General features: G+C 42.7%; 1 protein-coding gene across 3 annotated transcripts; it reads right to left on the reverse strand.

Moving 5' to 3' along the window:
* Positions 1 to 683: 683 nt before the first annotated feature.
* LOC122024090 lies at positions 684 to 27865 on the reverse strand. 3 transcript variants are annotated; one of them, XR_006123335.1, is made up of 15 exons: positions 27385 to 27865; positions 26562 to 26671; positions 12890 to 12952; positions 12621 to 12807; positions 12388 to 12492; positions 12161 to 12291; positions 11423 to 11984; positions 8788 to 8853; positions 8566 to 8642; positions 4834 to 5115; positions 3261 to 3591; positions 3029 to 3181; positions 1680 to 2201; positions 1082 to 1405; positions 684 to 1002 (listed from the first exon to the last, which is right to left on the reverse strand). XR_006123335.1 is itself a non-coding variant. In XM_042582634.1 (14 exons), the coding sequence occupies exons 1-14, from the start codon at positions 27652 to 27654 to the stop codon at positions 1220 to 1222; spliced, it is 3045 nt and encodes a 1014-aa protein (XP_042438568.1). In that variant the 5' UTR covers positions 27655 to 27865; the 3' UTR covers positions 1058 to 1219. The 3 variants fall into 3 exon arrangements, 2 of the variants coding, with proteins under 2 accessions (XP_042438568.1, XP_042438569.1); XM_042582634.1 differs by lacking the exon at positions 684 to 1002 and having other exon boundaries at positions 1058 to 1405; XM_042582635.1 differs by lacking the exon at positions 684 to 1002 and having other exon boundaries at positions 1058 to 1405; positions 27398 to 27558.
* Between the last annotated feature and the right edge of the window lie 132 nt (positions 27866 to 27997).

Here is a 27997-nt window from a genome sequence, read left to right on the forward strand (position 1 = left end):
CATCTTCGGAGATGTTTGTTGATGTTGAGAGAAGTTAAAGCTTGAAATTTCGATGAAGTTCAAGGGCAAGGTTCTTCTGGTGTACAGAGCTACAAAAGGTAGAAGTGGAAGTCCAAGCCTAAATGTAAGGGACTGTTTGTTCGTCCATTCATTGGTGTCAAAAGAAGAAACTCAAGACACCTAAAGCCAAGGAAGGTTTGATGTCATGCTTTCCATTGCGGGAAGCAAGGCACTAGAGATGCAATCATGCAATTATAAAGAATACCTTGCAGAGGTGAAGAAGAAAAAATCTCTAATGTTTCTATTTTAAATCTTAATGTGATAGAAGTGAATCTCACTCTCTCTAAATCTATATCATAGGTATTCGATGCTAAATGTGGTGCTCGTATATGTACAGTTATGCAGAGGCTTGAGGGATCAAGGAAACTCGTTGCACGAGAGGCATACTACTTGTGGGCAACAACACAGGTTGTGAATATTATTGTAGAATCATATATTTTTTCTTTGCCCTCTGGGCTGTTATTGGAACTAGGAAACTTGTATTTGATTCTTAGGGTAACTACAAACATAATTTAAGTAAGAAGCCTAGCTTAAGATTTGGGGTTTCAACACTTATGTCAAAACATTTACCGAGAGAAATTTTTTGACTCTAATAAACCAAGTGCTTATTTATGGGATACTGATGAAAATCCAAGCACTACTTTTATCACTCGCAAAAGAGCAAAGTGTTTATTTCTTTCCATATGGTATGCCTTGAGAAGGAATTCATAAATGAGATGGTTAGGAGAACCATAGAGTCTGAAAAAAAAAAAATTCAAGAGGAACCACAAACAGAAGCCTCTGTCGAGAGATTGGAAAAACGAACACAGAGTTGTGACAGCTCCCATTATTCGGAAACAGAACGACCAAATAGGCCCAACAAGATTCATAGGGAGCCTGAGAGAAGGAATTGAAGTCTCCTCGTGCTAATATGCTCCTCTCTGAGGATGACGATCCTGCAACCTACAAGAAAGCAATATTTGATATCAAATCTGAGAAATAACTTGAGGCCATGAAATCCAAGAAGAAATGGAAATCCCACATTCTTAAAGTCAACTAAATCATGTGTGTTTTCCATACAATTCTAGTTCCCAATAGTCCCAGACATCATCACCATGTTCCGATGAATACTTTCTAACAAGCTGAAATGTGAACTAAATGTACAACTTAAAATCACTATTTAAGGTTTTCTCAAGGCAGATGCTGCCCCCATAACCACAGCCATTACAAGACCAAGACCAGCTCCAACTGATGCACCAATTGCAGCAGCTGTGGCACCGGTTTCCTTTCCCTGAAAGCCTTTCTTTGCATGGATAGCCTTTTGCTCCCTTGCCAACTCCAATGACAACCTCTCCTTTGTAAGTTCCTGCGTCCCAATCAAGCATAGAAATTCAACTATTCACACAATACGAGTAGTTAATCAGTAATCAAACTGGTAAACGCTGCAAATCAGTTAACACAATTCTTATTCTACCCAGTTTTCTGAAATCATTCCCAGAGGGCTGAATCTGTCAAAAATCCAACCCAACTGGAAGTATTCCAGAACTGGATTTGCTTCTGTTTCCTAGGTTGATCAATGAAACCGTACTATCCCTCATGCATTTATAACAGTTGCATGATAAGGTAAAATGAATACTGACCTGGAATGCCATCTCTTCATTGCTCGCAAGAACATGGTGTATGAGTTGGCGAAATTCAGATATACCTTCAACAGGCATTACTGCACTTCTCTTTTGGAATGATATCCGAGCAAGCTTAACAGGAATCCATTTGACCTTTCGGTTAGACTCCATATTCAAGTCATCATCTATAGAACGCAGAGACTGCAGCCCACTATAAGTTGGTGTTATGAAAGGACAGGAATTCACAACTACAGTCATGTCACGAGGTGCTTGATATGCCTCAATTGCTGAATTGATTAGCGTATTCTGCTGATGGGCACTGACAGAGAATTTGTTAGTGAGGGCTAGAACCCAAGGGATACCACAAACCTTAACCTCGTTCAAAAGAAGCGACAAGGCTGGAAGTGAAGCTTCTGTATCATGCCATCTTGGTAGTGTACTTGATAAATTATGCACAAGGACAACCAGATCTGTTTTTCTACTGAGGTCACAAACACCTTCCAATTCTTTTCTAAAACTAGAAACTTCCTTTTGCAGTGCCTACAGCCATAATTGATTCAGATTTCAGAGTTTGAAAATCATCCCATTTCAGTCATGAAAAAACAAGCTAAATGCTTAATGTGAAGGTTGCAGAATAAAGGTGGTAAATGGATGTTGTCAGCTATCATTTTATTGGTACGATTCACATAACTAGAATACCAGGGATTTATATCTGATACAGAAAGGTGCTACAAAAGCATGCAAATTTGAAGATTTACAAATCCTTGGATAAGTATTCACTATAATTGCTAGACCATAAGTACTCACTATCATAGCTCTTGACGTCAGGCTAATATAGACAAACTATTTTTCTGTTTATTGTAGGAAATGTTGAGAAACAGAGTTAGTGCAGGCTGATATTCGAGCAGAAAATCCAAAACAGATCAAGTAGGCATCAGTGTAGTAGAGTACACTTTTGCAGTGCCTACCGCCCAGCTTTTCTTAGAAAACTCCAGTTTGTCTTCTAGCCTTCTTTTTTGCCTTTAAAACACTGAATATAATTTTAAAAACTAGAAAACACGGATTCTGCTGGCTCTTCCTCTGATGCAACTTCAAGTATCTTAGAAATTCCATACAATTATTTCACCAAAAGATTTGTTGATCTGTGCAAGTATTTTGCCATTGGTGTTGATTCATGCAACTAGTTTGCTATGCAAAAAAAAAAAACGTTGATTGCTAATTAACAACTTCTGACTTAAAAGAGGATCTTAGTTGGTCCAGAACTACAATCACCCAGTATTAATTGATTATTTATAATAACTGCTTACAGAAAAAGTTCATTTCTAAAATTTAGAAAGGTTCCTAGAGAGTAATATTTAGAAAGGTACCTGCAGGTTTACTCCAACAGAATCCAAGTAGCATACTCCACCTTCTACGACTTTATGAGCATCCATATCTGAGTAAACAATATCAAGATTTGCTCTGTTCCTCTGTCTACTCAGATCCAGCAATGCTCTAAATAAACTAGTCTTTCCAGCCCCCTACAAGCATTCAGTGATCAGTTCCAAACCATATAAACTGTAATAGAATAAAAAATATCTAGCATGCAAAATATAATACCTCTAACCCAAGTAATCTCACTCTTCGTGTTCTGACATGTACCTCTTTGGAGACTGTAAAGAAGTCGCTAGTACAGTATAAAACAAAGTTGTTCAAGCCATCACTACATATATTTCTGTCTTCAAACAGAGAGCCAATTTCATAGTCTGAATCTGAGCTGGTATGATCTGCAATTGAGTTGAAACACACAGAATGATTTACAACTGGAAATTTTGGTGGATGTTTTAGAGGACGACCAATTAAGATCCGCATTTCATGTGTCTGTGGATGAATTCCATCATTTGTCGAGTATGGTGGCACTGAAGGTAAGGTTTCCACTGTTGTTGAATACCTGTTACCAAATACAATTGTGTTGCCAAGAAAGAAAAATAATAATAAAACATAGGTTACCTCAGTAATAGAATTGGAAATCATAACGTGACACCAAAAAGAACCAACTAGAATTTTCCACCACAAAGGTGTTGGTATTTTTTTTTCTCTTTTGCAATGAAACATGAAGAAAGACATACAAAACTCATTGAACATGCGGGATAAACTACAAAGCCCGCCCAAGAAAAAGAAAATAATAAAGAGGTGGAAATACTAAAATGTAAGGAAACAAAAGCCGTAGGAAAAAAAGCTAGCTAAGAGCCTAAGAGGAGTCTTGTTTCTTATATATTACACTTAACTTTCATTCTGCTTATAGTGGACGTCCACAAGCACTGCATGAAACAAAATCAAATGCATTATATATATTCAACTAGAGCCTGACCATTGACAATTTGCTTAAACTATATGTTCTACTCTTCCACCATTCTATTACCTGAATGATCTTCTTTCACCTTGTGGGCCTGCCAAATAAAATGGAAAAAAAGGATACGAAAACTTGTAGCATGTAATTACTTTGTATAAGGGTGGGGATCTTTAACAGTCGAAATAAGTCAAACTGGAGTGTCAAATAGCTCAATTAAAAAAATAATAATAAACTCAGTTAGTCTCATTAACTAATCTTAGATGACCGACCCGGCCCCACAGAATTTTTCCACTGGCGACACGGTAAATCGGGAAGCGCTCGCAGCGACGGCCAAGAAGCCCAGCATCCTTTGGTTGCGCTCCCCATTTGGAGGAAAAATTCATGCAAATTCGTCATAGGTGGGGATCGAACCGCGGATGCCTGGGTGACAATCTGCCGCTGCACCACAGCCCCGAGGGCGTTAAATAGCCCAATTAAGAATCAACTTTGGTTAGGAATTAGGATACCAATTGATAAGCAAATATGATCAAAACAGCCAAGGAACAAACAATTTTAGTTGGTTCCTCAAACATAATGATCATGTTATATGAATATAAAAAAAAAATCAAAATTTGCTTGGTGACAACCTTATCAGTCAAAAACCAAAAAAGAACCAGCCAAGGGAAGACCAACTTTAGTTGATGCCTCAAACATAAGCTATTAATAAAAATGTTATATGGATTTATGTATATTTTATCAAATGATTACTTTTATATATGAGATAGCCCTTAACACACATATTAACCTACAAAGTAATTGCTTTTGAAACCAAAAAGTTTGAAATAGAAGTCAAGATAATACCAGCTTCCATTTACTTGAGCTTGTACAAGTGTGCAAAGGTGAAGCCCGTGTCCCACAATATTTACTTTCATTGGCTGTGTATGTTTATCACCAGGAATTCCAGTCCAACCAAGAGGAAGAATAGAAGTTGCAATTTGGATAAGAGGAGGCTCCACAATATGACCAAACTCTACAGAGCCAGGAGCTGCCAAGCCAAGCAATTGGTGTGGATGCGGAAAATGTGGTAACTGCTCCATCCCTAGAAAGGGAGGAGCATCTACACACATACACATGTCATATAACCTGCCAAAGAAAACAAATTAAGGTATTCATTTATTGCTCAAATTTACAATGATACACTTGACAAACTAAACTATGATAAGCGTCTCCCACTGCATACACCCAAGACTAGAGCAACCATCCAAAAAAAAAGACATGATGAACCACAGTCAGTTCATTATTAAGAATATATGCCTGAAACAATACTTCCAACTTCCTTTAAAGGATGATTATAACAGCTTCTGGTTTTGTGAATTGTGGATCAAGGTGTAGATGTTTATTGAACCAGAACCATCCATGAAAAGGAACATGTGATTGTGCAGACCATGATATTGGTTCACTCATTGGATGCAGACCTTACCACGATTCGGAACCGTCAGTTCGACGGTTCAGAACCGCCTATTCGACGGTCCTTGCAGGTCAACCCTTAACCTTAACTGCCCAAGACGGTTATGGTTCACGGTTCACCACAGTTCGTCATGGTTCAAGATTATTATATTAGAAAATTAAAATTTAAAATTTATTTAAAAAAAAAGGCTTGCACTCATTTAAATTGTCTACGTATCCCGTATAGGAGAATCAAAGTCCACGTAGTTTTTTAACATTTTTACCCTTTTATATTTGAAAGTGGTGTTGTCACTCACTTCCATTTCCTGTTCCTATTGTATTCGTTCCTTCGGTATCAAAATCTTCAACTTCGTCATCTAAAAGTTGCATTCCTTGGATTCTTTTCTCAGCTCTGGTCCAATCATCGAGTAATGCTTAGGCTTCCAATGAGTCCGGAGACAAAGTTGATCGTCGTTCATCAAATATATTGTTGTCGGCACTGAACGTCTGCTCTACAGCAACAGTTGACACTGGACAAGCTAAAATTTCTTTGGCGATCACGGAAGCTAAAATTTCTTTGGCAATCATGGAGAGGACGAGAAAGCTTTGAACCTTCTCTGACCACCACTTAAAAGTATCAAAATTTTCGCTATCTGCTTCATTAAAATCAAAAGAAGTCATAAAATAATTCTCAAGTTCCTGTGTGAAACTTAAGGACCCACGTGGATGTTTCGTCCGTTCTTTTAATAAAAGTTATGTTTTTATAAGTTTTAAATTACTACTAGTAGTTTGTTGTATTTCAGAAATATTAGTTTGTGTTCTATATTTTGCATAATATTGATTATAAATATCATATAAATAAATTCTAACATTATATATAATAATAATTGGATCAGGAGAAGAAAAATCTTTAATTGGAATTAAAGCGTCATAATATAAAGTTAACATTTCTTGTAAAACTTCTAATTTAAATCTAGGATCGAAAGCAAATGCAATTAAATAAATTCCAAGAATAAAATAAAAATATTTTTCCCATTTAGTTTTCATAGCTAATATGCAAGAAGATAAAAATTCATTATTAATATGTTCATTTAAAACTAATACTATATTAGAAAAATTTCTAAAACTAATAGAGTAGTGGGATAATAAACGCCAGAAAGTTGTTCGATTGCATCATTAAATACTTTTAGAATTTCACAAATACTATTACAAATATTCTATTACTGTGAAAATAAATATATATTAGTATTAGTATTTTGTGCAAAAAATGAACATAATAATTCTTTATATTGAAATGAATATTGTAATAATTACAAAACCTACCTTATTGTTTCATTATAGTTGGATGCGAACATAAATAAGAAATTGCAATTCTAATTGATTTAATATAATTTTCTAAAATTTTTAATCCATCTTGAACACATAATTTAAAACATGGCATACACAACGAATATGAAAAAATAAACTACCAATTGACAAATAAATTTTAGATCATTTATACAAGCGATATTGAAACTAGTATTATCTAATGATATTGAAAATATTTTATGAGTTAATTCATATTCTTCTAAAATTAAATATAGTAATTGTGCGATGTTATGAGCATTATGTGATTCATCAAAACTCTTTTGAGGTTCCAAAAATTATCAATCCAATGACAAGTCACACCATTATACGAATGTGTTTGCCAATAATCACTCCAAATATCGGAACATAAAGAAACTTTATTATCTAATTTATTAAATTCATCAATTAAATTCTTTTTTCCTTGTATTACTAATTTTTTAATTGTACGAGTAAGTGTAATCCTAGAACACGTTTAGCATATGAATTAAGAGATTCTTTACAAAAATCTTTAAATGTGCATTTAAATTCAAAACTAAAAGAAAAATGTTTTACGGAAACAAATTTAACTAATGATTCTCTTAATTTATTATCCGAATATAAAAATAAACCGAAATCAGTACTACCGCTAGTTGAAGAAAATCTAGATAATTGTGTTTGAGAACGATTGAGTCCATATTCTGTCGGGTGCTTCATTTCTACATGTCGTTTTAACGACCCATAGCCACCGCCGGCTTGGAATTTGTAGGAAGTATTGCAGTGCTTATATTTTGCACGTAATTCTCCCAAATGTTTAGTGAAAATAGAAGACTTTAGAACCTTAGAAGTAATTGCATCAGTATTCCTTGTGTTTCGGGTGTTTGGATTCGAAAGGTGCTCGATCTCATCATCGGTGGATTGAATGATGGGGTCCTCGCACGGATTCACTATTTCCTTTCTCTTCCGAGCTCGAGATGATGAACCTTAACGATCTCCTTCCATTATAATTGAAAATTAGAAATGGAAGTGCATAGAAATGAAGACGAAAACGTATAGAGAATACAAAATTGAGACTAAGAGTAGAGAAGATGTGTGTGAAAATGATAAAATGAATTCTCTATTTATAGAGTTTGGATAATAACAGACACTAAATCATAGTCATTGATAAAAAAATGTCAAATGATCTTAACCATTGAAAAAAATATCCAAAAAAATCCCAGCCCTCCCTCAACAACTAGGAAGGTTCCAACGAGCAAAAAAAAAAACAAAAAAATTGGGTGAATATGCAGGCCGAACCGACGGTTAACCAGCGGTCCGTCGATTTTTGACTTATGAAGCTGAAACCGATCCGGCAACCTGCCGGGCCAGTTCCGGTACAGTCCGGCGAACCAGGTCTGGTTCAGCCTAGCGAACCGGGTCAACAGGCAACCGACCAGTTGACCCGGTTACGAGCCCGGGCCGGTCAGGGTCGGGTCTAATTGGATGGCATAATACAACACTTTAGTAGCAATCTAGAGTCTCCTTTACCTCATCTAAAGCCATTTCCTATTCTAGGATTGTTGTGCTGTTAAATTGTATAATTGTGCTGCAAACAAATCTCTAGAAACATCCTCAACATGTAGAAGTGAATTTATACAAGAAAAATGTTTACACTAGGAAGAAATATCAGAACCACCTAAATTAATTATTAAGATTGACAAAAAAACTAAAGAATACCAAGAAAAATTCCTAGTGGTTTGATTCAACAACACATTAGGAAGCCCTTTATAGTATGTGCAGAACAACATGGACAAAAAAAAAATCTTACAGATAAGCAATTCTTACTTCTGGAAACGAGACCTATATGACTTCATAGAATGTGATTGTAAGCGCTCCCTCAATTCTGCTATGACAGACCTAACCTGCAAATGCCTTTCCCGGGGCAAAGTAATCAGAATGAGTAGCTAGAGTTTGCTATTGTCAAGTTAGATGAAAGCCAAAACAATACTAGAACAAGAATACTATCTGACAATCACACAAACTCATGGATAATGTGTACGCTCGTACCGATGTCAATTTTGAGTATTCTGCATCAGAAAGTGACTCGACTGATGAACTTCTTAACAAGTAGAGCTGGTAGAAAACACCAAGGTGGTTATTTGAGTTAGAAGGTGGTTATTTGTAACAGTCTGCTGGACTAAAAGTAAAAAAGGAAGAACAATTAAATGAATATACCAGAGCATAGTAGTACATAACATGGAAACAAGTGATTACTGACTAAAACATAAAGATAAAGCAAAATATCTAAAATATTGAAAGTTAGGTCTGAAAAAAGAAAGAAAAAAAAATCCCCCTTTTAGTGTGTTCTTTGAGAGACAGCTGAATGAAATAATATACTAAAGTCTCCAGAAGTCATCAATTTTAAATAGTATCTTCAGAAACATCTCAAATAATGGAAGACTTCTGCAATATATATTGTTATATACAAGTGTTCAGATACCAGTTTCCCTCTCAATGAAGAGATGCTGGTGTTCCGCCAGGCATGACTCCCAAACTACAACAATGTAGCATCCAATTTGATAATGGAGGAAATAAGTAGTAAAAGTATCAAGACATAATTGATTGGCACAATCAAGCTAATCGATGTCAAGGAAGAAGTCTGTATAACCAACCAAAGAGCTTGTCAAAAACTATTATGGTGGTTTATGGATGAACTGATGCATTGATCCACCTGTACCATCTTCTTATATCTGAATCTGGCTTTTAATGCCCACTTTATGCCTGGTGACTACTGGTTTGCTCAATTCAGAATAGTGGGCAGTGTCTGAATAAAATAAGATTTATTCAGACTTCAGTATATGATGAGTAAAACCCTAGAAGACAACCTTCTTCAAGATCAGATCTTCAAATTATGACCTATGAAACTCTGGCATGCATATGAAGTTCTTGTTGGTTATCATGGTTTATTGCAGATATGCACCCTGAAGGTCAGAGCATAAAATATTACACACCTGCCTCATTCCATGGCCTGTAGGTTAAACATATCTGACACATACTAAAAAGTAAAAAAAGGCAGTGCCTACCTAACACTAAAATAAGATGGCATAAAGTATATTCCAAATATTATAGCGCAACTCAATATCCTCATACCAACTCTAGACCAACAAATCACAACAGAAACATTTTCCCCATGGTTGGTCCATATATTTTACTGAGAACATGGTAACCATAGTACAACAAATCATCAACTAGATCATGTAGCGTAATTGTTTTTTGTACCACTACAACCATAGTAAAATTCAGCTTTGTCCACTCCATGAGCACAAGGAAAAACAACTCATGACTAATTCTGACACTAGCATCCCTCAACCAATTGATCTCTATCATGCAGATGCTTATTGTTCTGTACAAAAATTAAAAAGTGTGTGATACATTACTAGTTTTGGTCGTAGATTAAGGATTAGAAATTGCATCTTATAATGAACTCTTTTTTCCATTTCACCTTTTTGCAACCTCCATCTTGTAAATATTACCATTTTTTGAATGTGATATATATATATATATATATATATATATATATATATATATATATATGAATGCTTGTATGTATATGTATTACCATGTTGGTCAACAATCAAAACTCAAAAGAAGCCCATAGTTTAAGAACAATGCAGCAGAGGTAACCCCATCAAAAATTATGGATGGGTGAGTAAAATTTTATAGAAAAAAGTAACAAAAGAGGCAAAAGTTGACAGAACAACCTATAAATATCTGTTTGGCCAAGAAGAGTTTTTTTTTTTTTTTTGTTTATTGCAGCCATGTGGGAAAAAAAATCCAGTCTACCCCAGAAGTTCACTTTTTTGAACCATTAGTTAGAAAAGCACATAACTAAAGCCGCTGTTGCTTTTTTCATGTGCTCTTGTTACCAAAAGAATGATTCACAAAAAAATTTCATATACACGTCAGTTATCTGAAAATTTCAAACACACAAGTAAACTTGCAAAGTAGTGGTATTAAATATAGTCTGCATAACATATGTCAGTCTACATCCTACTTCGAGCAATGTGCAGAAAATGGAGTAATGACTACGCAACTTTGTCAAATATGGTCACAGATAGTGAATGACAAATAAACCCCTTTAATAACTTCCAAAAAAAATTGAAAGTTATCTAAAACAGCCATAGGGACAAGATAGAAATAACTCCATAAAAACTGATAATAATGTAAAAAAAAATGGAATCGGGCAAAAACATAATTGGCTATATCTACATAACTCATTTGAAAGGTCAGATTATGTATTCAAGGTATCTTCTAGATATGAGCATACAAGATAAACTTGAATGCAAACTCATGAATCTAATATTAACAATCTTCGACCCGAACAGCATATGAAGATGAACTTATGCAACTGGGTCAGGTCCCATTCAAACAATATCGCAACATCTTTTAGTGATACGAGCAAGCAAATTATGTCTTCAAAACTCAATAACATAGCATCCTACAGAAAGGAATATGCCTGCAAAATTGACTTATACTCTCATATGAGCTAGCAAATTCTGTTTTCTTGCACCATATCCAGAACTCCAAGTAATATATGATGCTACCAGAGGTGACAATTTAAGACTAACTGACAAAACCTTCTTATATATTTAATTATAAGGTTAGGTTAAAGAAGAAAAAGGACAGAGATGAATGTGGATACCTGTCCAAAAGGTACATAAGAAGGCAAAGAAGGAACTCTATGCCACCGCCTTGACTCCCCGATTCTGGTGCTGGTCTTCCTAGTTACATGGCTTTCATTTGCAACAGTCCTATCCGGATCAAGAGGAGTCAAAGAAATCCCATCAGAATCCTCCTGGATTTCCAAAGACTCAGGTTCCAGATTAGTTATGCCAAATGCAGGCGGGGAGCTACAATTTTCAAGTGATGACACAGATTCATTCTCATTTCCTACTTTCTTGAATACATTTAAATGTTTATGAACAGCCTCTAAGGGAACAAGATTTTTGAGTCTCCATATTGAAGTCTGAACAGGGCCAACTCCAAGGACTAATTCATCCCCATCATTTATTTTGCCCCTTTGAAAGGTTGACCTACTTGCCTCTTCTTCAAAGTTTGAACCATCAGAACCTTCATGTAAAGATGGTTGCTGAACTTGTGTGTTATAATGATGAAAATATGCAGGAGACAAGATCCGTGGAACCAAATCTTCAGGAATGCAGTATGTTTTGAAATAGCCTTGCCATCCTTTCTGATGAACATAACTAGAATCATGTAAAAAGGACATCATGAATGTGTTGTAGTCACGTAGTGAGGATAGCATAGTTGCAAATAACTTAGCCAAATAAGTAACTACCACGAAAGCTCCCCCAATCTATATGATCAAAATTCAAACCAAAGATATAAGGACTATTCTACACAGTTGAATGAAAGAACATACTCTCTCAAAGCAGCATTACCAACAGGTGGTTGAGAGAAAGTGATACATTTCACAGGAACCTTCTCGTGCTCTTTAGCTAGCGAAGATGTTGCGAGAATTCTCAAAATTGCAAGTGTAGACAGTACAGCTACCTAACATTATAAAGAGAGCCCTCAGAAGACAAGAAAGAAGGATGATATTAGTAAATGAAGAGGCAATATAAGTAGAGGACAATAAACATCACTTACAGCTCCACCAAGTGAATGCCCGCAAAGGACGAGCTTACAATTTTTTTTCTGAGCAAGTTTATACAACTCCAATGCTGGAATCCCTTTAGCACGCCCCAAGAACCCCTGTAAGAAAAATAGGGGCAAACTGTTACCTAACAGTGAGTTTCAGACAAAAAATTTAATTTGGATCAATTGAAGGGATTACAATCTATGCTAACAATATTCTAAAGTAAAATTAATCAGAAACTCACCCTATGTGCAGCAGGCTTTGGACGTTCTCTCAGTGGCTTCCATTTTTCTTGAATTGGCTTTCCAAGGTTTACATCAATCTTCTTTTCCCTGTCAGCTTGTTCAGATTCAATATCACTCAAATCATCCACCACATTATCCTCGTTGAATATGGCTCCCTGAAGTATATTTGCATCAGCTATGACATCTCTAAAAGAGTGATGAAAGATCAGTGACTTTTGAGTTTATCTTCGAATATTCAGGAACTTTAGAATCTTATGTATTTGCTTACTTGTATTGTTTTGTCCCGATGAATGAAGCATAAATGGTATCCCCTGCCTCAGCTAATAGGTATCTAACAGACAAAAGGAGATACACAAACAATGAAATAAAACACAAATGTATTTTATTAAACTTGATTGGACAGTCACTTATCCAAAAGCTTAAGCTATTAGGAAGGGACAAATTTAAATGTTTACAATAATAATACTCCCCCCACTAGTGTGGGAGGTGAACTTGATTAAACTAACCCAAACCTCAACAAGAGCATTCAAACATTTTCTAAATTGTTGTCACCAGAAAGATTCAAAAACAAGACTTTCCGTTATACTATCTTAAATTCAACTGAATGACCACTATCCAAAAGCAAAGAATTAAGATGTCAGAAAGGAATAAGTCTACATATTCACATTCTTAATATGACAACACTAATACAATACCACCTTAGAGAATCAGAATTATCAGAGAATTTTATTGGGCAAAAATCAAAAGGGCGCCCCATTTTTTCGGAATCATCAAAGGGGCACCACTTTTTGACTATTAATCAAAAGGACGCCCCACCCCACCAGCAATCTATGTAAAATGATAGGGTTACCCTCAAATAGTGTTCAGTATTATTATCTCCCGCCATACTTGTCTTATTCAACAACATTCAAATTATAGCAGCTACAAACTCTAATTGACTAATGGAACTAGATGGTAGGAGATAATAATGTGATAACATTGTATTAGAGGGCAGTTGGATAACCGTACATGGGTTGTTTGTGGGATGGGGTGCCCTTTTGATTAAAAATCAAAAAGGGGTATCCCTTTGATGATTCCAAAAAAATAGGGGGCCTTTTGATTTTTGCCCAATTTTATTTGTCAAAAGATGATTTAACATTGGCGAATTAGACTCCTTTTAAAGGCTCCAACCTAAAGAAAGTAGGAAATAATCAAACCACAAAATAAGAAACAAAGTAATCTAAATTAAACTTCTACAAAAACAATCATAAATCAAAATATAACATAAAATAATTATTTAACATGCTAAAATAAAACAATTTGCTAATTTAGAAACTTAAAAAATTATTCTCCTAATGAGGAGGGCCTACAAAAATAAGTTTTTACAAATCATAACTTAAAATAAAACCAAAATCCTATTTTGCATCATGTTGTTGGTAATGCAAAACCACTCAAGCTCATTCATAATACAGAAAATACACTCAAGGTTTAAAATCTCGACCCATGCCGAAATTTCGATAAAAATCGGAATAATACATTTTCGGTATCATATCGTGTCGTGTCGATACAGTTTCGATATATATATAATAATTATTAAATAAATATATTTATTGTGTATACTTTAAAAATAAATGGTACGTTGTTTTTATATAAGTTCTCAATTATTGAACAATTTAATATTGTTAGACCAAAACAAACTATAATAAATATAAAAATTAAAACAAAGATGCTACTTTATATATAATAATTATACAAATTAACTATTTATTTAATTATTACTTTAATTAATATATATTTAAAATAGTAAAAAAAATATAGAATATCAATTAATAAAACAGTAAAAAAATATATATAATAATAAAAAAAATTATCAGAATAGAAATCTGATTTATTAGAATTTTAAAATAAAATTTAAAACAATAAAAAAAATTCAGAATATCAATTAATAAGATTTATTAATTTTTTAAAATTTTAAATATATTTTTAATATATTTTATTAGGATAATTTAATTAGTATTTATAAAAGCTTGTTCGAATTATCACATTTAAATTGAAAATTGTTTGAATTAACTAAATCCCAGACCTAAGTTTCAATTTTTCGATCGTCCCCTAACCACAGGCATCGCGCAGGTCCGACGGCACCGGAGGCATCATAGGGCGCTTCTGGCGACACCAAAGGCACCTAGACACTTCTGGCGGCACCGGAGGCGTCCCGCGACACCTTTGGGACACCTCCCATGCTTCCTCACCACAGCCTCCCCGCTCTTTATTGCCTTCAACACTGCCTCCCCTCTCTGTTGCATGACACACGCAAAGACGCATGTGAAATTGTCACACGTACTGTGTCGGTTTTGCTTCCATGGTGGAACGGTAAAAACCGTCTGTGCTGTTCGATACTGAGTGGTATTTCAATCACTACACATCCTACTTTACAATTTATTAAAAAAAAAATTGTTTGTAAACTTCCTGAAGCAACTTTTAGCCATATGTGCATATATGATATGGTATGTGATTATGCTAGTTAATCTTGTCCGAGTGCTGAGTCGATGGTCGCGGGGGGCATGGCGCTCTCGTTGACTCCGCGTGGCCCTCTGAGTGGCGTAAACCTCCGGCGAGAACCTGCAAGCACAAAACCGAGCCGGGAAGGGGTTCCCGGCGACAGCCCTCCGACGCTCAAGTCAGCTCCCGACGGCAAGAAATCGAAAGAGAACGATGAGAATTGTAGCTATAGTAATGAATAGCGCATACCTCCGTTGAGGTCTGGGGGTCCCTTTATAGGGCTCCCTGAAGGCGCGTGCACGCTTACCGAGACATACACGCTTCTCAAAGCATACCTGTAATGAGTGTGTCAGAAAAGCGTGTCTGACGCCATACCTCAATAGTGCGAGCATATCCCTGAAGTGACAGTGAAAACTTCCGTCGTACGATTCTCTGTCCGATCCGGCCGCCGACCATGCAATCTGTCGGCGACGCTTGTCTCGAGAAAGATGGAGTTACCTACTTTTGTCTTGTACCAAGCCGGACGGAAGAACCATTCGACCAACGTCACGGTCGGCCGAGCGGGACATCTGCTCAGCCAATCATACGGCGACCCCGGCGTTGTCCGGACGAGCAGGAGAACCTCGATGGCCATGATTCCCGCTCGGCCGAGGCGAAAACCGCTCAGCCCTCGTCCCCTGTTGTAAGCCATGCTAGTCACCCGCCGGGCGTCGGGAGCTCGGACCCGAGCCGAGCCGAGCTAAGGTGATGACCGTTGATTCTTATCTTGACTGCTAACCTTGACGTCACCCGTGGCCTAAGATCCTCTACCGGGCGGGGGACCTATCTTACCGCCGGATCACCTACCTCCCCCTCAAGTCTAGTCGAAGGAGGCTGGAAGTCCGACTGACTGAACAAGTAGCCCGGTGTCCAGGTGGTCGATTGGCAAGGACGCTGAAAGATGCTCCGATCGGCTCATTCAAAAGTGGCGAACATCCCGGACCGTGCTCCCACATGCCGAGCGGCGATTCACCCGCTGGCACTTGCTACTTTTGCTGCTTCGCGTCCTGGTCCGCCGATGATCAAAGCTGACGTCATCCAAATCGCCTCGTAATTCATGCAAATCCTTGCCATTAAGGTCGAGCATGAGGGTTATGGCGTTCATTAAATGCGCCCAATGGGCGGATGCCACGTATCGCCGCCGCCTTTTCCCTGCGATCGAAGGGTCTGTGATGACGCGACAAGCGACCGTTCAAAATCAACGGTCGGATGCGCGCGTTGGTCTCCGCAACCTAGATCGGACGGTTCTGCTTAGTCGCGCTCGCCCTTTATAAAGTCGCCTCGCCGACTTCTGTTTCACAGTTGCTTCTCGCGAGCTCGTGTGCTCCAGTGGTGGCTAGCGTTCAGTGTTCCGACGACCCCCGACTTTCTTCTCCGACGTCCCATTTGCCTGTAAGCTTCGCTCCTTGTTTCTTTGTCTTCCTGTCTCACCTTCTACCGTTTTCTAGCGTCCCGTTGTCTTGCCTAGTGAACTTCCGCGGCTTTTCCGACAATCTTCTAAGCGAACTCCTTTGTTTCTCCGTTTCTCGCCCATGGCCAGTTCTTCCCAACCGGTCGACCTCGTCCAAGGTCCCTGGTATGGAGACCAAGTTTGACGCGAGCGACGCAGCGCATCTTATAAATGCCTTTGACCTCCCGTCCGACCACGAGCTTGTCCTGGCCGGACCAACCGATCAGCCACACAATCCGTCGACCGACGCTATTTGTTTCTTTCGAGACAAGTTCGTGGTCGGTCTCCGGTTCCCTATCCATCCATTTATAACTGAAGTTTGTAATTTTTTCCGAATCCCGCTCGCCCAGCTCGTCCCTAATTCTTTCCGCCTGCTGTGCGGCGTGGTGGTGTTGTTCCGAGTGCACGACATCCCACTGACCCCTCAGGTCTTCCACTACTTTTACTATCCCAAACAATCCGAGCTGGGCATGTATCTCTTCAATCCCGGATCGGCTTAGTGTTTTTCGATAGGATGTCTTCCTCCAACAAGCACTGGAAGGAGTATTTCTTCTACATCAGATTCCCCGAGCGGCCATACTTTTGCACCCAATGACAGACTGCTCTGCCACCTCCGCCCGAACTGAAGAGGTACAAGACCCAGCCAGATTACCTCCACACCGCTAACATGTTGGCCGGTCTGAAGTTCAATATCCACAAATTGCTTCCCGAGGGAGTAATATACATCTTCGGGTTGAGTCCGAACCGAGTGAAGCTTCCAAGCAGCTTAGGTAAAAAATTTCTTAAACCTTCTTCCTTTGAGTCTAACTGATTCTGTTTTTCTTTTGCAGCTGACATTATGATGCGACCCCCCGAGCTGCCGGTATAATGAAGGCTAAGCAGGCCGAGATCGAGGCAGCTGCAGCCAAGGAGATGGAACGGCTTGGCTTGACCCCGGTCGGCTCGTAGGAGGGCACGACTGGAGAAACTGCAACCGCGGGCGATGGGACCACCGAACAGACGCCAAGCGTGGGTGTGGCAACCGAGCCAGGCTCGGTTGGCGATGCGTCGCCCGTCATTCCCACTGAGGGATCGGGATCCTCGGGCGATGTAGTTTCGCTCTCCCGCAAAAGGCGACGAGCCGACATGCCCTCCCAGTCCGCCACGTCCGTTGTGCAAACTTCTGCGGGAGGCGTCCCATCTACAACCCCCACAATAGTGGAGGCTACCTCCTCTGATCGGACCCCATCTATGGCCGAGCTGCAGGAACCACTTCCCGTGCAGCCTCTTACCTCCCTTCCTTCGGTTAGGAGGAGGATAACTCACTCAGCCATTCATCCCGTTCGTCCTGCCCAGTCCTCCGGTCCGTCTGTCTCTGCCCAATCAGCACCGGGCGGGAGATGATTCGTCACCACCACCCTTCGTCTGCCGACCGAGGATCTTCGCTCACCAGGCGTTCATGCCGAATCTCCCCAACATCAAGTCTACATCCGGGGTCGGCTTGGTCGCGTATGGGAGGAGGCGAGGGCTCGAGCGACCATGAAACTCTTGAGCGCGTTGGCCGACAGTCATCTGGAGATGTCCACTGGGGTTAGTACTTTTGGTTATCACTTCATAACTTACCTCTAATTGGCACTAATATTCGTTTTGCAGTACCGGGTGGAAAGCATCGCCATGTGCCAGCGGCTGGCACAGATGGAGGATGAGCTGAAGAAGCTCAAACTTTCGGGAGAAGGCTCTTCCTCCCGGAGGCCGTCACCCGCTCGGCTGAAGGTAGAGCTGAAGAAGGCCTAACAACTTTTGACGAAGGAGCAGCAGAAGTCGACCGAACAGAGTCAGATCGAGGCTCAATTGAAGACCTACGATAGAAAGCTAGAGTTGGCCTCCACGAGGAAGCAACGGGCCGTCGCCGACCTAGAAGAAAAGAACAAAGAAGCCAGGCGACTAGCCGAGAAGCTGAAGGCAGCAGAGAACTCCCTGGTTGCCAAGTGGGAGGGTCGCTCGGCCAAGGAGACCGAACTACAAGGCCACGTGAAGCGCCTTGAAGATGAGATGCAGGCGTCGCGTGCTGCTTTGACGACCTACCGGAGGCTGAGCCGGTTCGCTTTGCCGCCATGAAGCATCAATACCTCCGCTCAGAGCCCTTTCTGGAGAAGGCGACAGACCGTATCGTCCATTCGTTCGAGCTGGCCATTACCGCCACGCTCGCCCAACTGAAGACGAACGACCACCTCTCTGAAGGTTTTTCCGACCGGGATGTCAACCGAGTCCAGCTCCTGGAGGGTATCCCTAACGAGGCCTTTGAATATATCGAGTGAGCAAGGAGCCGTTATTTTGTAAAAGCCTTGTTTTTTGTAAGCCTTAATGGCCTTCCTACCGTTCGGCGATGTCTATGAATGAAATCTTGTCTCTTTCATATGTTGCCAGTTTGCTGTGTATGTGGTCGCGTAGTCTCGATCGGCAGGGACGCCCAGGATATTACTGAAAGATTCTCTTAAGATTATACCTCTGGGGTTTAGAATCGCTGCCTGACTTCAGCTTTAGTGTCTATGTTAAACGATTTTTCAAGGCCGGAGTTTAACGTTGTCGTTCGACGGTCTTCTAGGCGGAGTATTTATAGTCGCCACGTCGACTCTAGGGTTTAACGTCGTCGCTCGACGGTCTTCAAGGCGGAGTATTTATGGTCGCCGCTCCGACCCTGGGGTTTAACGTCGCCGCTCGACGGTCTTCAAGGCGGAGTATTTATGGTCGCCGCTCCGACCCTGGGGTTTAACGTCGCCGCTCGACGGTCTTTAAGGCGGAGTATTTATGGTCACCGCTCCGACCCTGGGGTTTATAGTCGCCGCTCGATTTTTGGATTTAACATCGCCGCTCGACGATCTTTAAGGCGGAGTATTTATTGTCGCCGCTCCGATCCTGGGATTTATAGTCGCCGCTCGACTCTTGGGTTTAACGTCGCCACTCGACGGTCTTCAAGGCGGAGTATTTATGGTCGCCGCTCTGGCCCTGAGGTTTATAGTCGTCGCTCGACGGTCTTCCAAGCGGAGTATTTATGGTCGCCGCACCGACCCTGGGGTTTATAGTAGCAGCTCGACTCTTGGGTTTAACGTCGCCGCTCGACGGTCTTCCAGGCGGAGTAGACCCTGGGGTTTATAGTCGCCACTCAACTCTTGGGTTTAACATCGCCGCTCAACGGTCTGGTGAGGTCTTGAGGACTGGCCGTTCGACGATAAATTCAGCGAACATTGCGCTTTTGGTTTTCAACCTGTAATGAAAAGGCGAAGGAGAATGCAAAGGTATAGGATATTAGTTACATTATCTCACCTTTCATCCAGCTCGGTATGGCCGCAAGTGTTTAGCACTCCACGGGCGCTCTAATTGCCGCCGGTTCTCGTCTTCCAGATAATATACCCCCGAGCAGAGCTTTTCCACAACCCTGAATAACCCAGCCCATGGGGCCTCCAACTTGGTGACGTCGCCGACCGGCTTGACTTTCTTCCAAACGAAGTCGCCGACCTGAAATGATCTAGGTACCACTCGCCTGTTGTAGTTCTGTTTCATTCTTTGTCGATACGCCATCAGCCGGGCGGCTGCCTTAGCTCGCGTCTCGTCTACCAGGTCTAGCTCCAATTGCCTCCGTTCGGCGTTGTCCTCGCTGTAGGGTCGAATCCGGTCGGACTCTATTCCGACTTCGACCGGAACGACGGCTTCTCCTCCGTATACCAAGTGGAATGGGGTGACCCCCGTCCCTTCCTTAGGTGTTGTGTGGATCGCCCACAATACACCAAGCAGCTTGTCCACCCAGCTTCCCCCTTCATAATTGAGCCCAGCTTGAAAAATCCGTAAGATTTCCCGATTCGCTACCTCGGCTTGCCCGTTACTCTGCGGGTATGCCACAAAGGTGAAGGCTTATTGGATGTCGTACCCCTCGCACCATTCCTTCAGTTGTTGACTTGAGAACTGCCTCCTGTTGTCCGAAATGAGCCAATGGGGAATGTCAAACCGACAGATGATATACTGCCAAATGAACTTCATGACCATCTGCTCAGTTATCTTCGCTAACGGCTCGGCCTCGACCCACTTGGAGAAATAGTCAACCGCCACCGGTAAGAATTTTCACTGCCCGGGTGCCATAGGAAACGACCCTACGATGTCCATGCCCCATTGGTCGAACGAGCAGGACACGGTGGAGGACTTCATCTCTTTTGTCGGTCGATGCGAGAAGCTATGGTATTTTTGGCAGGACAGGCACATGCTGACTATCCGAGCGGCGTCTTCTTGGAGTGTCGGCCAAAAATACTCGGCTAAAAGGACCTTTCTTGCTAATGAGCAGCCGCCCAAATGTCCTCCACAGGACCTTGATGCACCTCTTGTAGTATATAGTCAACGTCTTCCAGACCGACGCACTTAAGTAAAGGCCTGGAGAATGCTTTCTTATAAAGTTGTTCCCCGATCAGGACGAAACGACCAGCCCTTCTTCGAAGCAGATGCGCTTCCTCCCGATCAGAGGGTGTGGCCCCAAACTTCAAGAACTCCGTTATGACCGTCCGCCAGTCATGGGGAAAGTTGAGCCCTTCCATCCTGTCTACGTTAGCTACTAGGGCTACCTGTTCGACTGGTTGCTGAATGACGACCGGTGATATGGAACTGGCGAGCTTGACTAAATCATCAGCAGCTTGATTTTCTGATCGGGGAATCTTCTGTATGATCACCTCCTCGAAATTGCCCTTTAGCCTCTCAAATGCCTCGGCGTAGAGTCTGAGCCTAGGGTTGTTTATCTCAAAGTTTCCGGCAAGTTGCTGAGCAGCTAGCTGATAATCTGAGTGGATCAAAACCTTGATGGCTCCCACATGCCGAGCGGCCTGTAAGCCGGCTATGAGGGTCTCATACTCGGCCTCATTATTAGTTGTCCGATAGTCTAGCCGGACGGCCAGATGAATCCATTTGTCCCGAGGAGAAACTAGCAGTATACCAATTCCACCTCCTCGCTGAGTGCACAACCCGTCCACATATATCCGCCACGTGGCCTCAGGTTCGGGATTTTGCACTTCGGTGACGAAATCTGCCAAAGACTGCGCCTTAATAGCAGTTCAGGGTTGATATTGGATGTCGAATTCGGTGAGCTCTGTTGTCCACTTGATCAACCGTCCGGATGCCTCCGAGTTGAGGAGGACTCGTCCCAGGGGACTGTTGGTCCTCACAATGATAGTGTGCGCGAGGAAGTATGGGCGAAGCCTCCGAGCGACCAGTATTAACGCGAATGCGAGCTTTTCGAGGCCGGTGTAGCGAGACTTGTCTTTCAATATATGGCTCAAGAAGTATACAGGTTGCTCCTCGCCATTCGGCCTTACAAGAGCCGAGCCGACCGCATGCTCGATCGAGGATAGGTAAATCCTTAGGGGTTCAGTTGCGGCTTGGCGAGCACAAACAAAGAATTGAGATAAGACTTGAGTTCTTCGAACACCCGATCACATTCTTCATTTGCGCAGGATTTTGAAAAAGGGCAAGCTCCGGTCGGCAGATTTTGAGATGAACCTCGATAAAGCTGTTATCCGTCCGATAAGATGTTGGGCTTCTTTCAGATTTCTCGGAGGCAGCATATCTTGGAGTGCCTTTACTTTGCTGGGGTTGGCCTCAATCCCCCACTCTGTGACTATATATCCCAAGAAACGCCCGCTCTTTACGCCGAACAGACACTTCTGGGGATTCAGCTTGATTCCATACGTTCGGAGGGTTTGACAGGTCTCCTTGATATTTGCGCAAAGATCAGCAGCTCGGAGGAATTTAATTAGGATATCGTCAACGTATACCTCCATATTGCGGCCGATCTGCCTCCTAAACACCTTGTTCATGAGCCGCTGGTAGGTAGCTCCCGCATTTTTCAGTCCAAACGGCATAACGTTATAACAATACATGGATCCGGTGTTATGAAACTGACCTTCTCTTGATCTTCTCTGGCGAGTGGCACCTGGTGATACTCTTGATATGCGTCCAGCATGCATATTAATTCACATCCAGCCGTGGAGTCCACCATTTGGTCGATCCGTGGGAGAGGGTAAAAGTCCTTCGGGCACGCCTTATTGAGATCTCTGAAGTCGATACAAACCCGCCACTTGTTGCCCGGTTTAGAAACGAGCACCACATTGGCGAGCCAGCTCGGGAACTGCACTTCCCTTATATAGCCGGCCTCCAAGAGCTTTTCCACCTCCGCGCGAATTATCTGGTTCTGTTCAGCACTGAAGTCCCTCTTCCGCTGCTTTACTGGACGGACGTCCGGTTAGACATGAAGCTTATGTTGCGCGACGCTTGGCGAGATTCCTGGTAGTTTGTGCGTCGACTATGCGAATACGTTGTTGTTTTGCTGAAGGCACTCGATCAGTTCGACCTTCCAAGTGGCTTCCAGGTCGGATGCTATAAATGTGGTTGCCTCCGCCCGGCATGGGTGTATCTGTACTGCCTCTTTTTCTTCATAAACAAAAGAAGGGGGCTTCTCAGTTATGGCGTTTACCTCGATTCGCGGGGTCTTCCGGGCAGACCTAGCCTCCGTCCTGACCATCTCGACGTAGCATCGCCGAGCCGTCAACTAGTCCCCCTTCACTTCTACTCGATCCTCGACCGGGAATTTGATCTTCTGGCAAAAAGTTGAGACGACCGTACAGAACTCATTGAGGGTCGGCCGGCCCAGAATGACGTTATATGCTGAGAGGACCTCCACTACGATGAAGTTAGTTATTCTTGTCCTCCAAAGGGGCTCCTCTCCGAGCGACACGGCCAATTTGATCTGGCCGAGCGACTGGACCTCGTTGCCCGTGAACCCGTACAGGGGGTTGTCATTGGCAGCAGCCCGGTGCAGTCGATCTAGAGTTGGTCGAACGCCTTCTTGAAGATGATGTTGACTGAACTCCCTGTGTCAATGAAGATGCGATGAATAGTGTAATTCGCTATTACTGCTCCGATGATAAGGACTTCGTCGTGCGGCACTTCGACTCCCTCGAGATCCCTGGGGCCGAAACTGATCTCGGGCCCGCTCGCCTTCTCCTTGCTGCAACCGATAGCATGGATCTCCAGCCGCCGGGCGTGTGTCTTGCGGGCTCGATTGGAGTCCCCGCCGGTCGGCCCTCCCGCTATGATGTTGATCTCCCCTCGAGCGGCGTTGCTTCTGTTTTCTTCTTCCCGAGCGAAGGGCCTAGCTCGCTCGTGCGAGGCACGGGGTCGATCGCCACACCTGGGCAAACGATGATGCTTCCGATCGAGCGACCGTCTAACCGATCGCCGCCCGGTATCTGGGTACCGCTGCTCGGGTGAGGGCGATCGGCGACAATAGTTCCTCAGGGCTGGCTGGACGCCCGAGGCGAACCCCCGACAGTCTCGTGTGTTGTGGCTGACAGACTGGTGGAAAGAACAAAACATGGGAACTCATACCTTTCCCCTCGGCTTTGGTCGCTCAGAAGCCACATGCTGAACGGCGTGTGGCCTGGCTTCTTGATGGGGCCTTATCCCTTCAGTTCAGGGTCCTCTGGTTGGTTGATGATTAACCGGCGGCCTTCGCTCGATCGGCGCAGCAGGCTCGGTCGGAGCCTCCTTCCTTCGAGCCGCCTGGGCCTCCTCCACATTGATATACTCGCTCGCCTTCTTCAGCATATGATCATAAACACGAGGTGGTTTCCGGATGAGCGAGCGGAAGAAGTCACCATCGGTAAGCCCTTGGGTGAAGGCATGCATCATGGTTTCGGAGGAGACCATGGGGATATCCATTGCAGCCTGGTTGAAGCGTTGAATGTCGGCTCGAAGGGTCTCTCTCGGCCCTTGCTTCATAGAAAACAGGCTGACACTTGTCTTCTGATAACGTCGGCTGCTAGCGAAGTGGTGGAGGAAGACCGTTCGGAAATCCTTGAAGCTTTTGATCGATCCGTCCGGTAGCCTCCGGAACCAGCGTTGTGCCGAGCCTGATAACGTTGTGAGAAAGACCCTGCATTTGACTCCATCCGTGTATTGGTGCAGAGTTGCTGCATTATCGAACTTGCCCAAGTGGTCGTCCGGGTCCGTTGATCCATTATACTCCCCAATCGCCAAAGGAGCATAATGCCTGGGTAGCGGATCCTGCAAAATTGCTTCAGAGAATTGGCGATTGATCCGCTCGGGCGACAAATCGGCTCGGGGAGCTTTCCCCTTCCTTGCATCCCGAGCTGGAGCTTCATCTGACGAAGATCCTTGGTCTTGATGAGCTTGTGCAATCTTTGAGGGCGTCTGGAACAAAGCCCTATGGAACGGTATCGGGGCGGGCGGTGCTTCTGCCTGAGTGTCAGTCGGGCCTTTGTTTTGTCCCCATATGGAGAGTTGCTCTGGCCGGTCCTCGTGCGCCGCTCGGCCTCCCGACGCCGAAGTCGCTTGCTGCGCCATTCGTTCGGCTAATGCCTTTTGCTGCTGCTGCTCCACGATTTTTGTCGCCCGTGCCTAAATGAGCGCATCAAGCTCTTCTTGAGAGAGCATCACGGTGTGAGGTCTTCCAGCTTCCTCCATCTTCTACTAGACTCGGATTCAGGTGCGTTCCCAGACGGCGCCAATTTGATCCTGTCCGAGCGCTGAGTCGATGGTCGCTGGGGCGTGGCGCTCTTGTTGACTCCGCGTGACCATCTGAGTGGCGTAGACCTCCGGCGAGAACCTGCAAACACAAAACCGAGGCGGGAAGGGGTTCCCGGCGGCGGCCCTCCGACGCTCAAGTCAGCTCCCGACAGCAAGAAATCGAAAGAGAATGATGAGAACTGCAGCTACAGTAATGAATAGCGCATACCTCCGTTGAGGTCTGGGGTCCCTTTATAGGGCTCCCTGAAGGCACGTGCATGCTTACCGAGACATGCACGCTTCTCAAAGCATACTTGTAATGAGTGTGTCAGAAAAGCGTATCTGAGGTTATATCTCAATAGTGCGAGCATATCCCTGACATGACAGTGAAAACTTTCGTCGTACGATTCTCTGTCTGATCCGGCCGCCAACCATGCAGTCTGTCGGCGACGCTTGTCTCGAGGAAGATGGAGTTACCTGCTCCTTTTGTCTTGTACCAAGCCGGACGGAAGAACCGTTCGGCCAACGTTGCGGTCGGCCGAGCGGGACATCTGCTCAGCCAATCATACGGCGACCCCGGCGCTGTCCAAACGAACGGGAGAACCATGATTCCCGCTCGGCCGAGGTGAAAACCGCTCAACCCTCGTCCCCTGCTGTTAAGCCGTGCTAGTCGCCCGCCGGGCGTCGGGAGCTCGAAGCCGAGCCGAGCCGAGGTGATGACCGTTGATTCTTATCTTGACTGCTGACCTTGACGTCACCCATGGCCTAAGATCCTCTGCCGGGCGAGGGCCCTATCTTACCGCCGGATCACTAGTTAATACACATAATTGTGAAATATTCTTTACTGCTGTCATTCACACCACTTAAAATTAAAAGATAGAAAGAACATTTTAGCAAGCAAATTGCATCACAGATGTGTTATGACAAATTTGCCCCCAAAAAGTAAAGTGGGTGAATTTTAAAATAATATGATGAATTGTTTCAAGAATGGCCTTGCTTGTTTCCTTTTATTGATACATCAAAACTTGATTGATTCATGTACAAATCTGATATCGACATGGATTCAATAGATTGTATCAAATAATGTGATGAAGGTATCAACGTAGATTCAACAGACACACAATCAATTTTTTATAAAATAATTTATTTTAAAAAAAACTAAGAGAATAGGATATAAGCAAAATCAACAGGATGATGGTTTCTTTTACAACCTGAAGTGTGCAAACTCATTGCATATAAAGCAAACTAATGTATATTTTTAAAACTTGTATAGCTCACAAAATACAAGTCTACGGAAATAGTCCATAAAAATACCACATATTAACAAAAGTGGCATATGATCCATTCAATTTGGTTACTTTGATTAAGTAACAAGCTAAGAAATTGAAACTAGATATAGAAATTTTTTGGTATGTGATAAATGAAAACGCACCTATGGGGCACATGGTCCAAAGAGGATTGAACTCGCTCGAGAGATACAACCTGTCCTCCAAAATCAGACTTAAATTTGTTTATGTACCAAAGCATATCAGAAGCAGGACTCTGCCAGTTTAAAAGTGTCACCAGAATGATCAGAGTAGAATAATAAATTGAAATTAAGCATGATAGCTCATTAGTCATTACAACCATCTATGCGAAAGAAACCTAGCTCTAACTCTCTAAGATAGTTATACTTTTTTCAATATGGTGTCACATGTATGGTGAGCTCTACTATGTCTCGTTCTTTTAGTCTTTTTCTCTAACAACAAACTATTATCATCTTATGATTCATTGATGAGTGTAAAGTCCTATATTAAAACAAAAGGCAAATTCAGATGAATCACTTGCCACTTTATCTAGTGATACTTTATCAACTTCATACCCATTTGATTGTCAAAGCCGCTTGAACAAATTCATCATGTAAGAGGTAGAATTATCTCATACCACCAGACATAGTTAACTATCACATTTCCGCTCAAATTGCAGTTCAATTGATCGTCCAAGTAATACATAACACTTTCCAATAGCTAATCCACTGTTTATGTCTATTTCCTGGTTGCAACTACTAGCGTGTGAGTCATTGTCGCCTCTACAATACAAGCATGAAGAAAAACAGATTAACGCAGGAAACAGGAATTATGATCTTCTTTCCTTTCCCTAAACCCTTGTGATACAGACACCGGCATTGCAGAACCTTCTAAAGAACCCAATTTGTCTATTAAGAACAGAAATAAGCAAAGTAGAGAAGGCAAATAGCAGAAGTAGATATAATTAACCTTGTATACGCACTCTGAGAGGACCATGGAACATAGGATTTCTTGAAGATCGCCGATCGATTCTGCCTTGACAGCGCGACAGAGGTCGTTGAGCTGCCGCCGCTGCCGCTCGAGTGCTTCTCGGAGGGCCTTCTCCTGATCCTTCCGGTCACGCTGGCCCTTCCACGGCGGCCACCGCCACTGTTGCGGCATGGGGGGCGGCCACGAAATCCCCACCCTCACGGTCTGCTCTTTGATCCAAGATTCCACCCGCGTGCGCAGCGATCCCATTAGGGCGAGAGAGGATGAGCGCGGCGGTGGCGTGATGGCGAGGTGAGATGGTGCGGAAGGGCGAGCGTAATGGCCAGGGACTGGGAGGGAGGCATATGCCCTGGAATCGGCATCCCTTTTTCAGATCGGATTCGAGAATAATGAAGGAAGAAACTGACAGCTTTGCCTTTATTGTGGTTCCACGACCGACGAATGCGTGCACGATTATAGTTGTTATGCTAATTTGGTTTACGGAACGGGGAATTGGGAGATTATTATTCTCACCAGAATAGACAAATAACGATTTCACAGCCATATATTTTATGAAGCATTTAATTGGCATATTCGTGGATTTTATATAAAT

Source organism: Zingiber officinale, chromosome 9B (assembly GCF_018446385.1).
Source record: "Zingiber officinale cultivar Zhangliang chromosome 9B, Zo_v1.1, whole genome shotgun sequence".
NCBI lineage: Eukaryota > Viridiplantae > Streptophyta > Magnoliopsida > Zingiberales > Zingiberaceae > Zingiber > Zingiber officinale.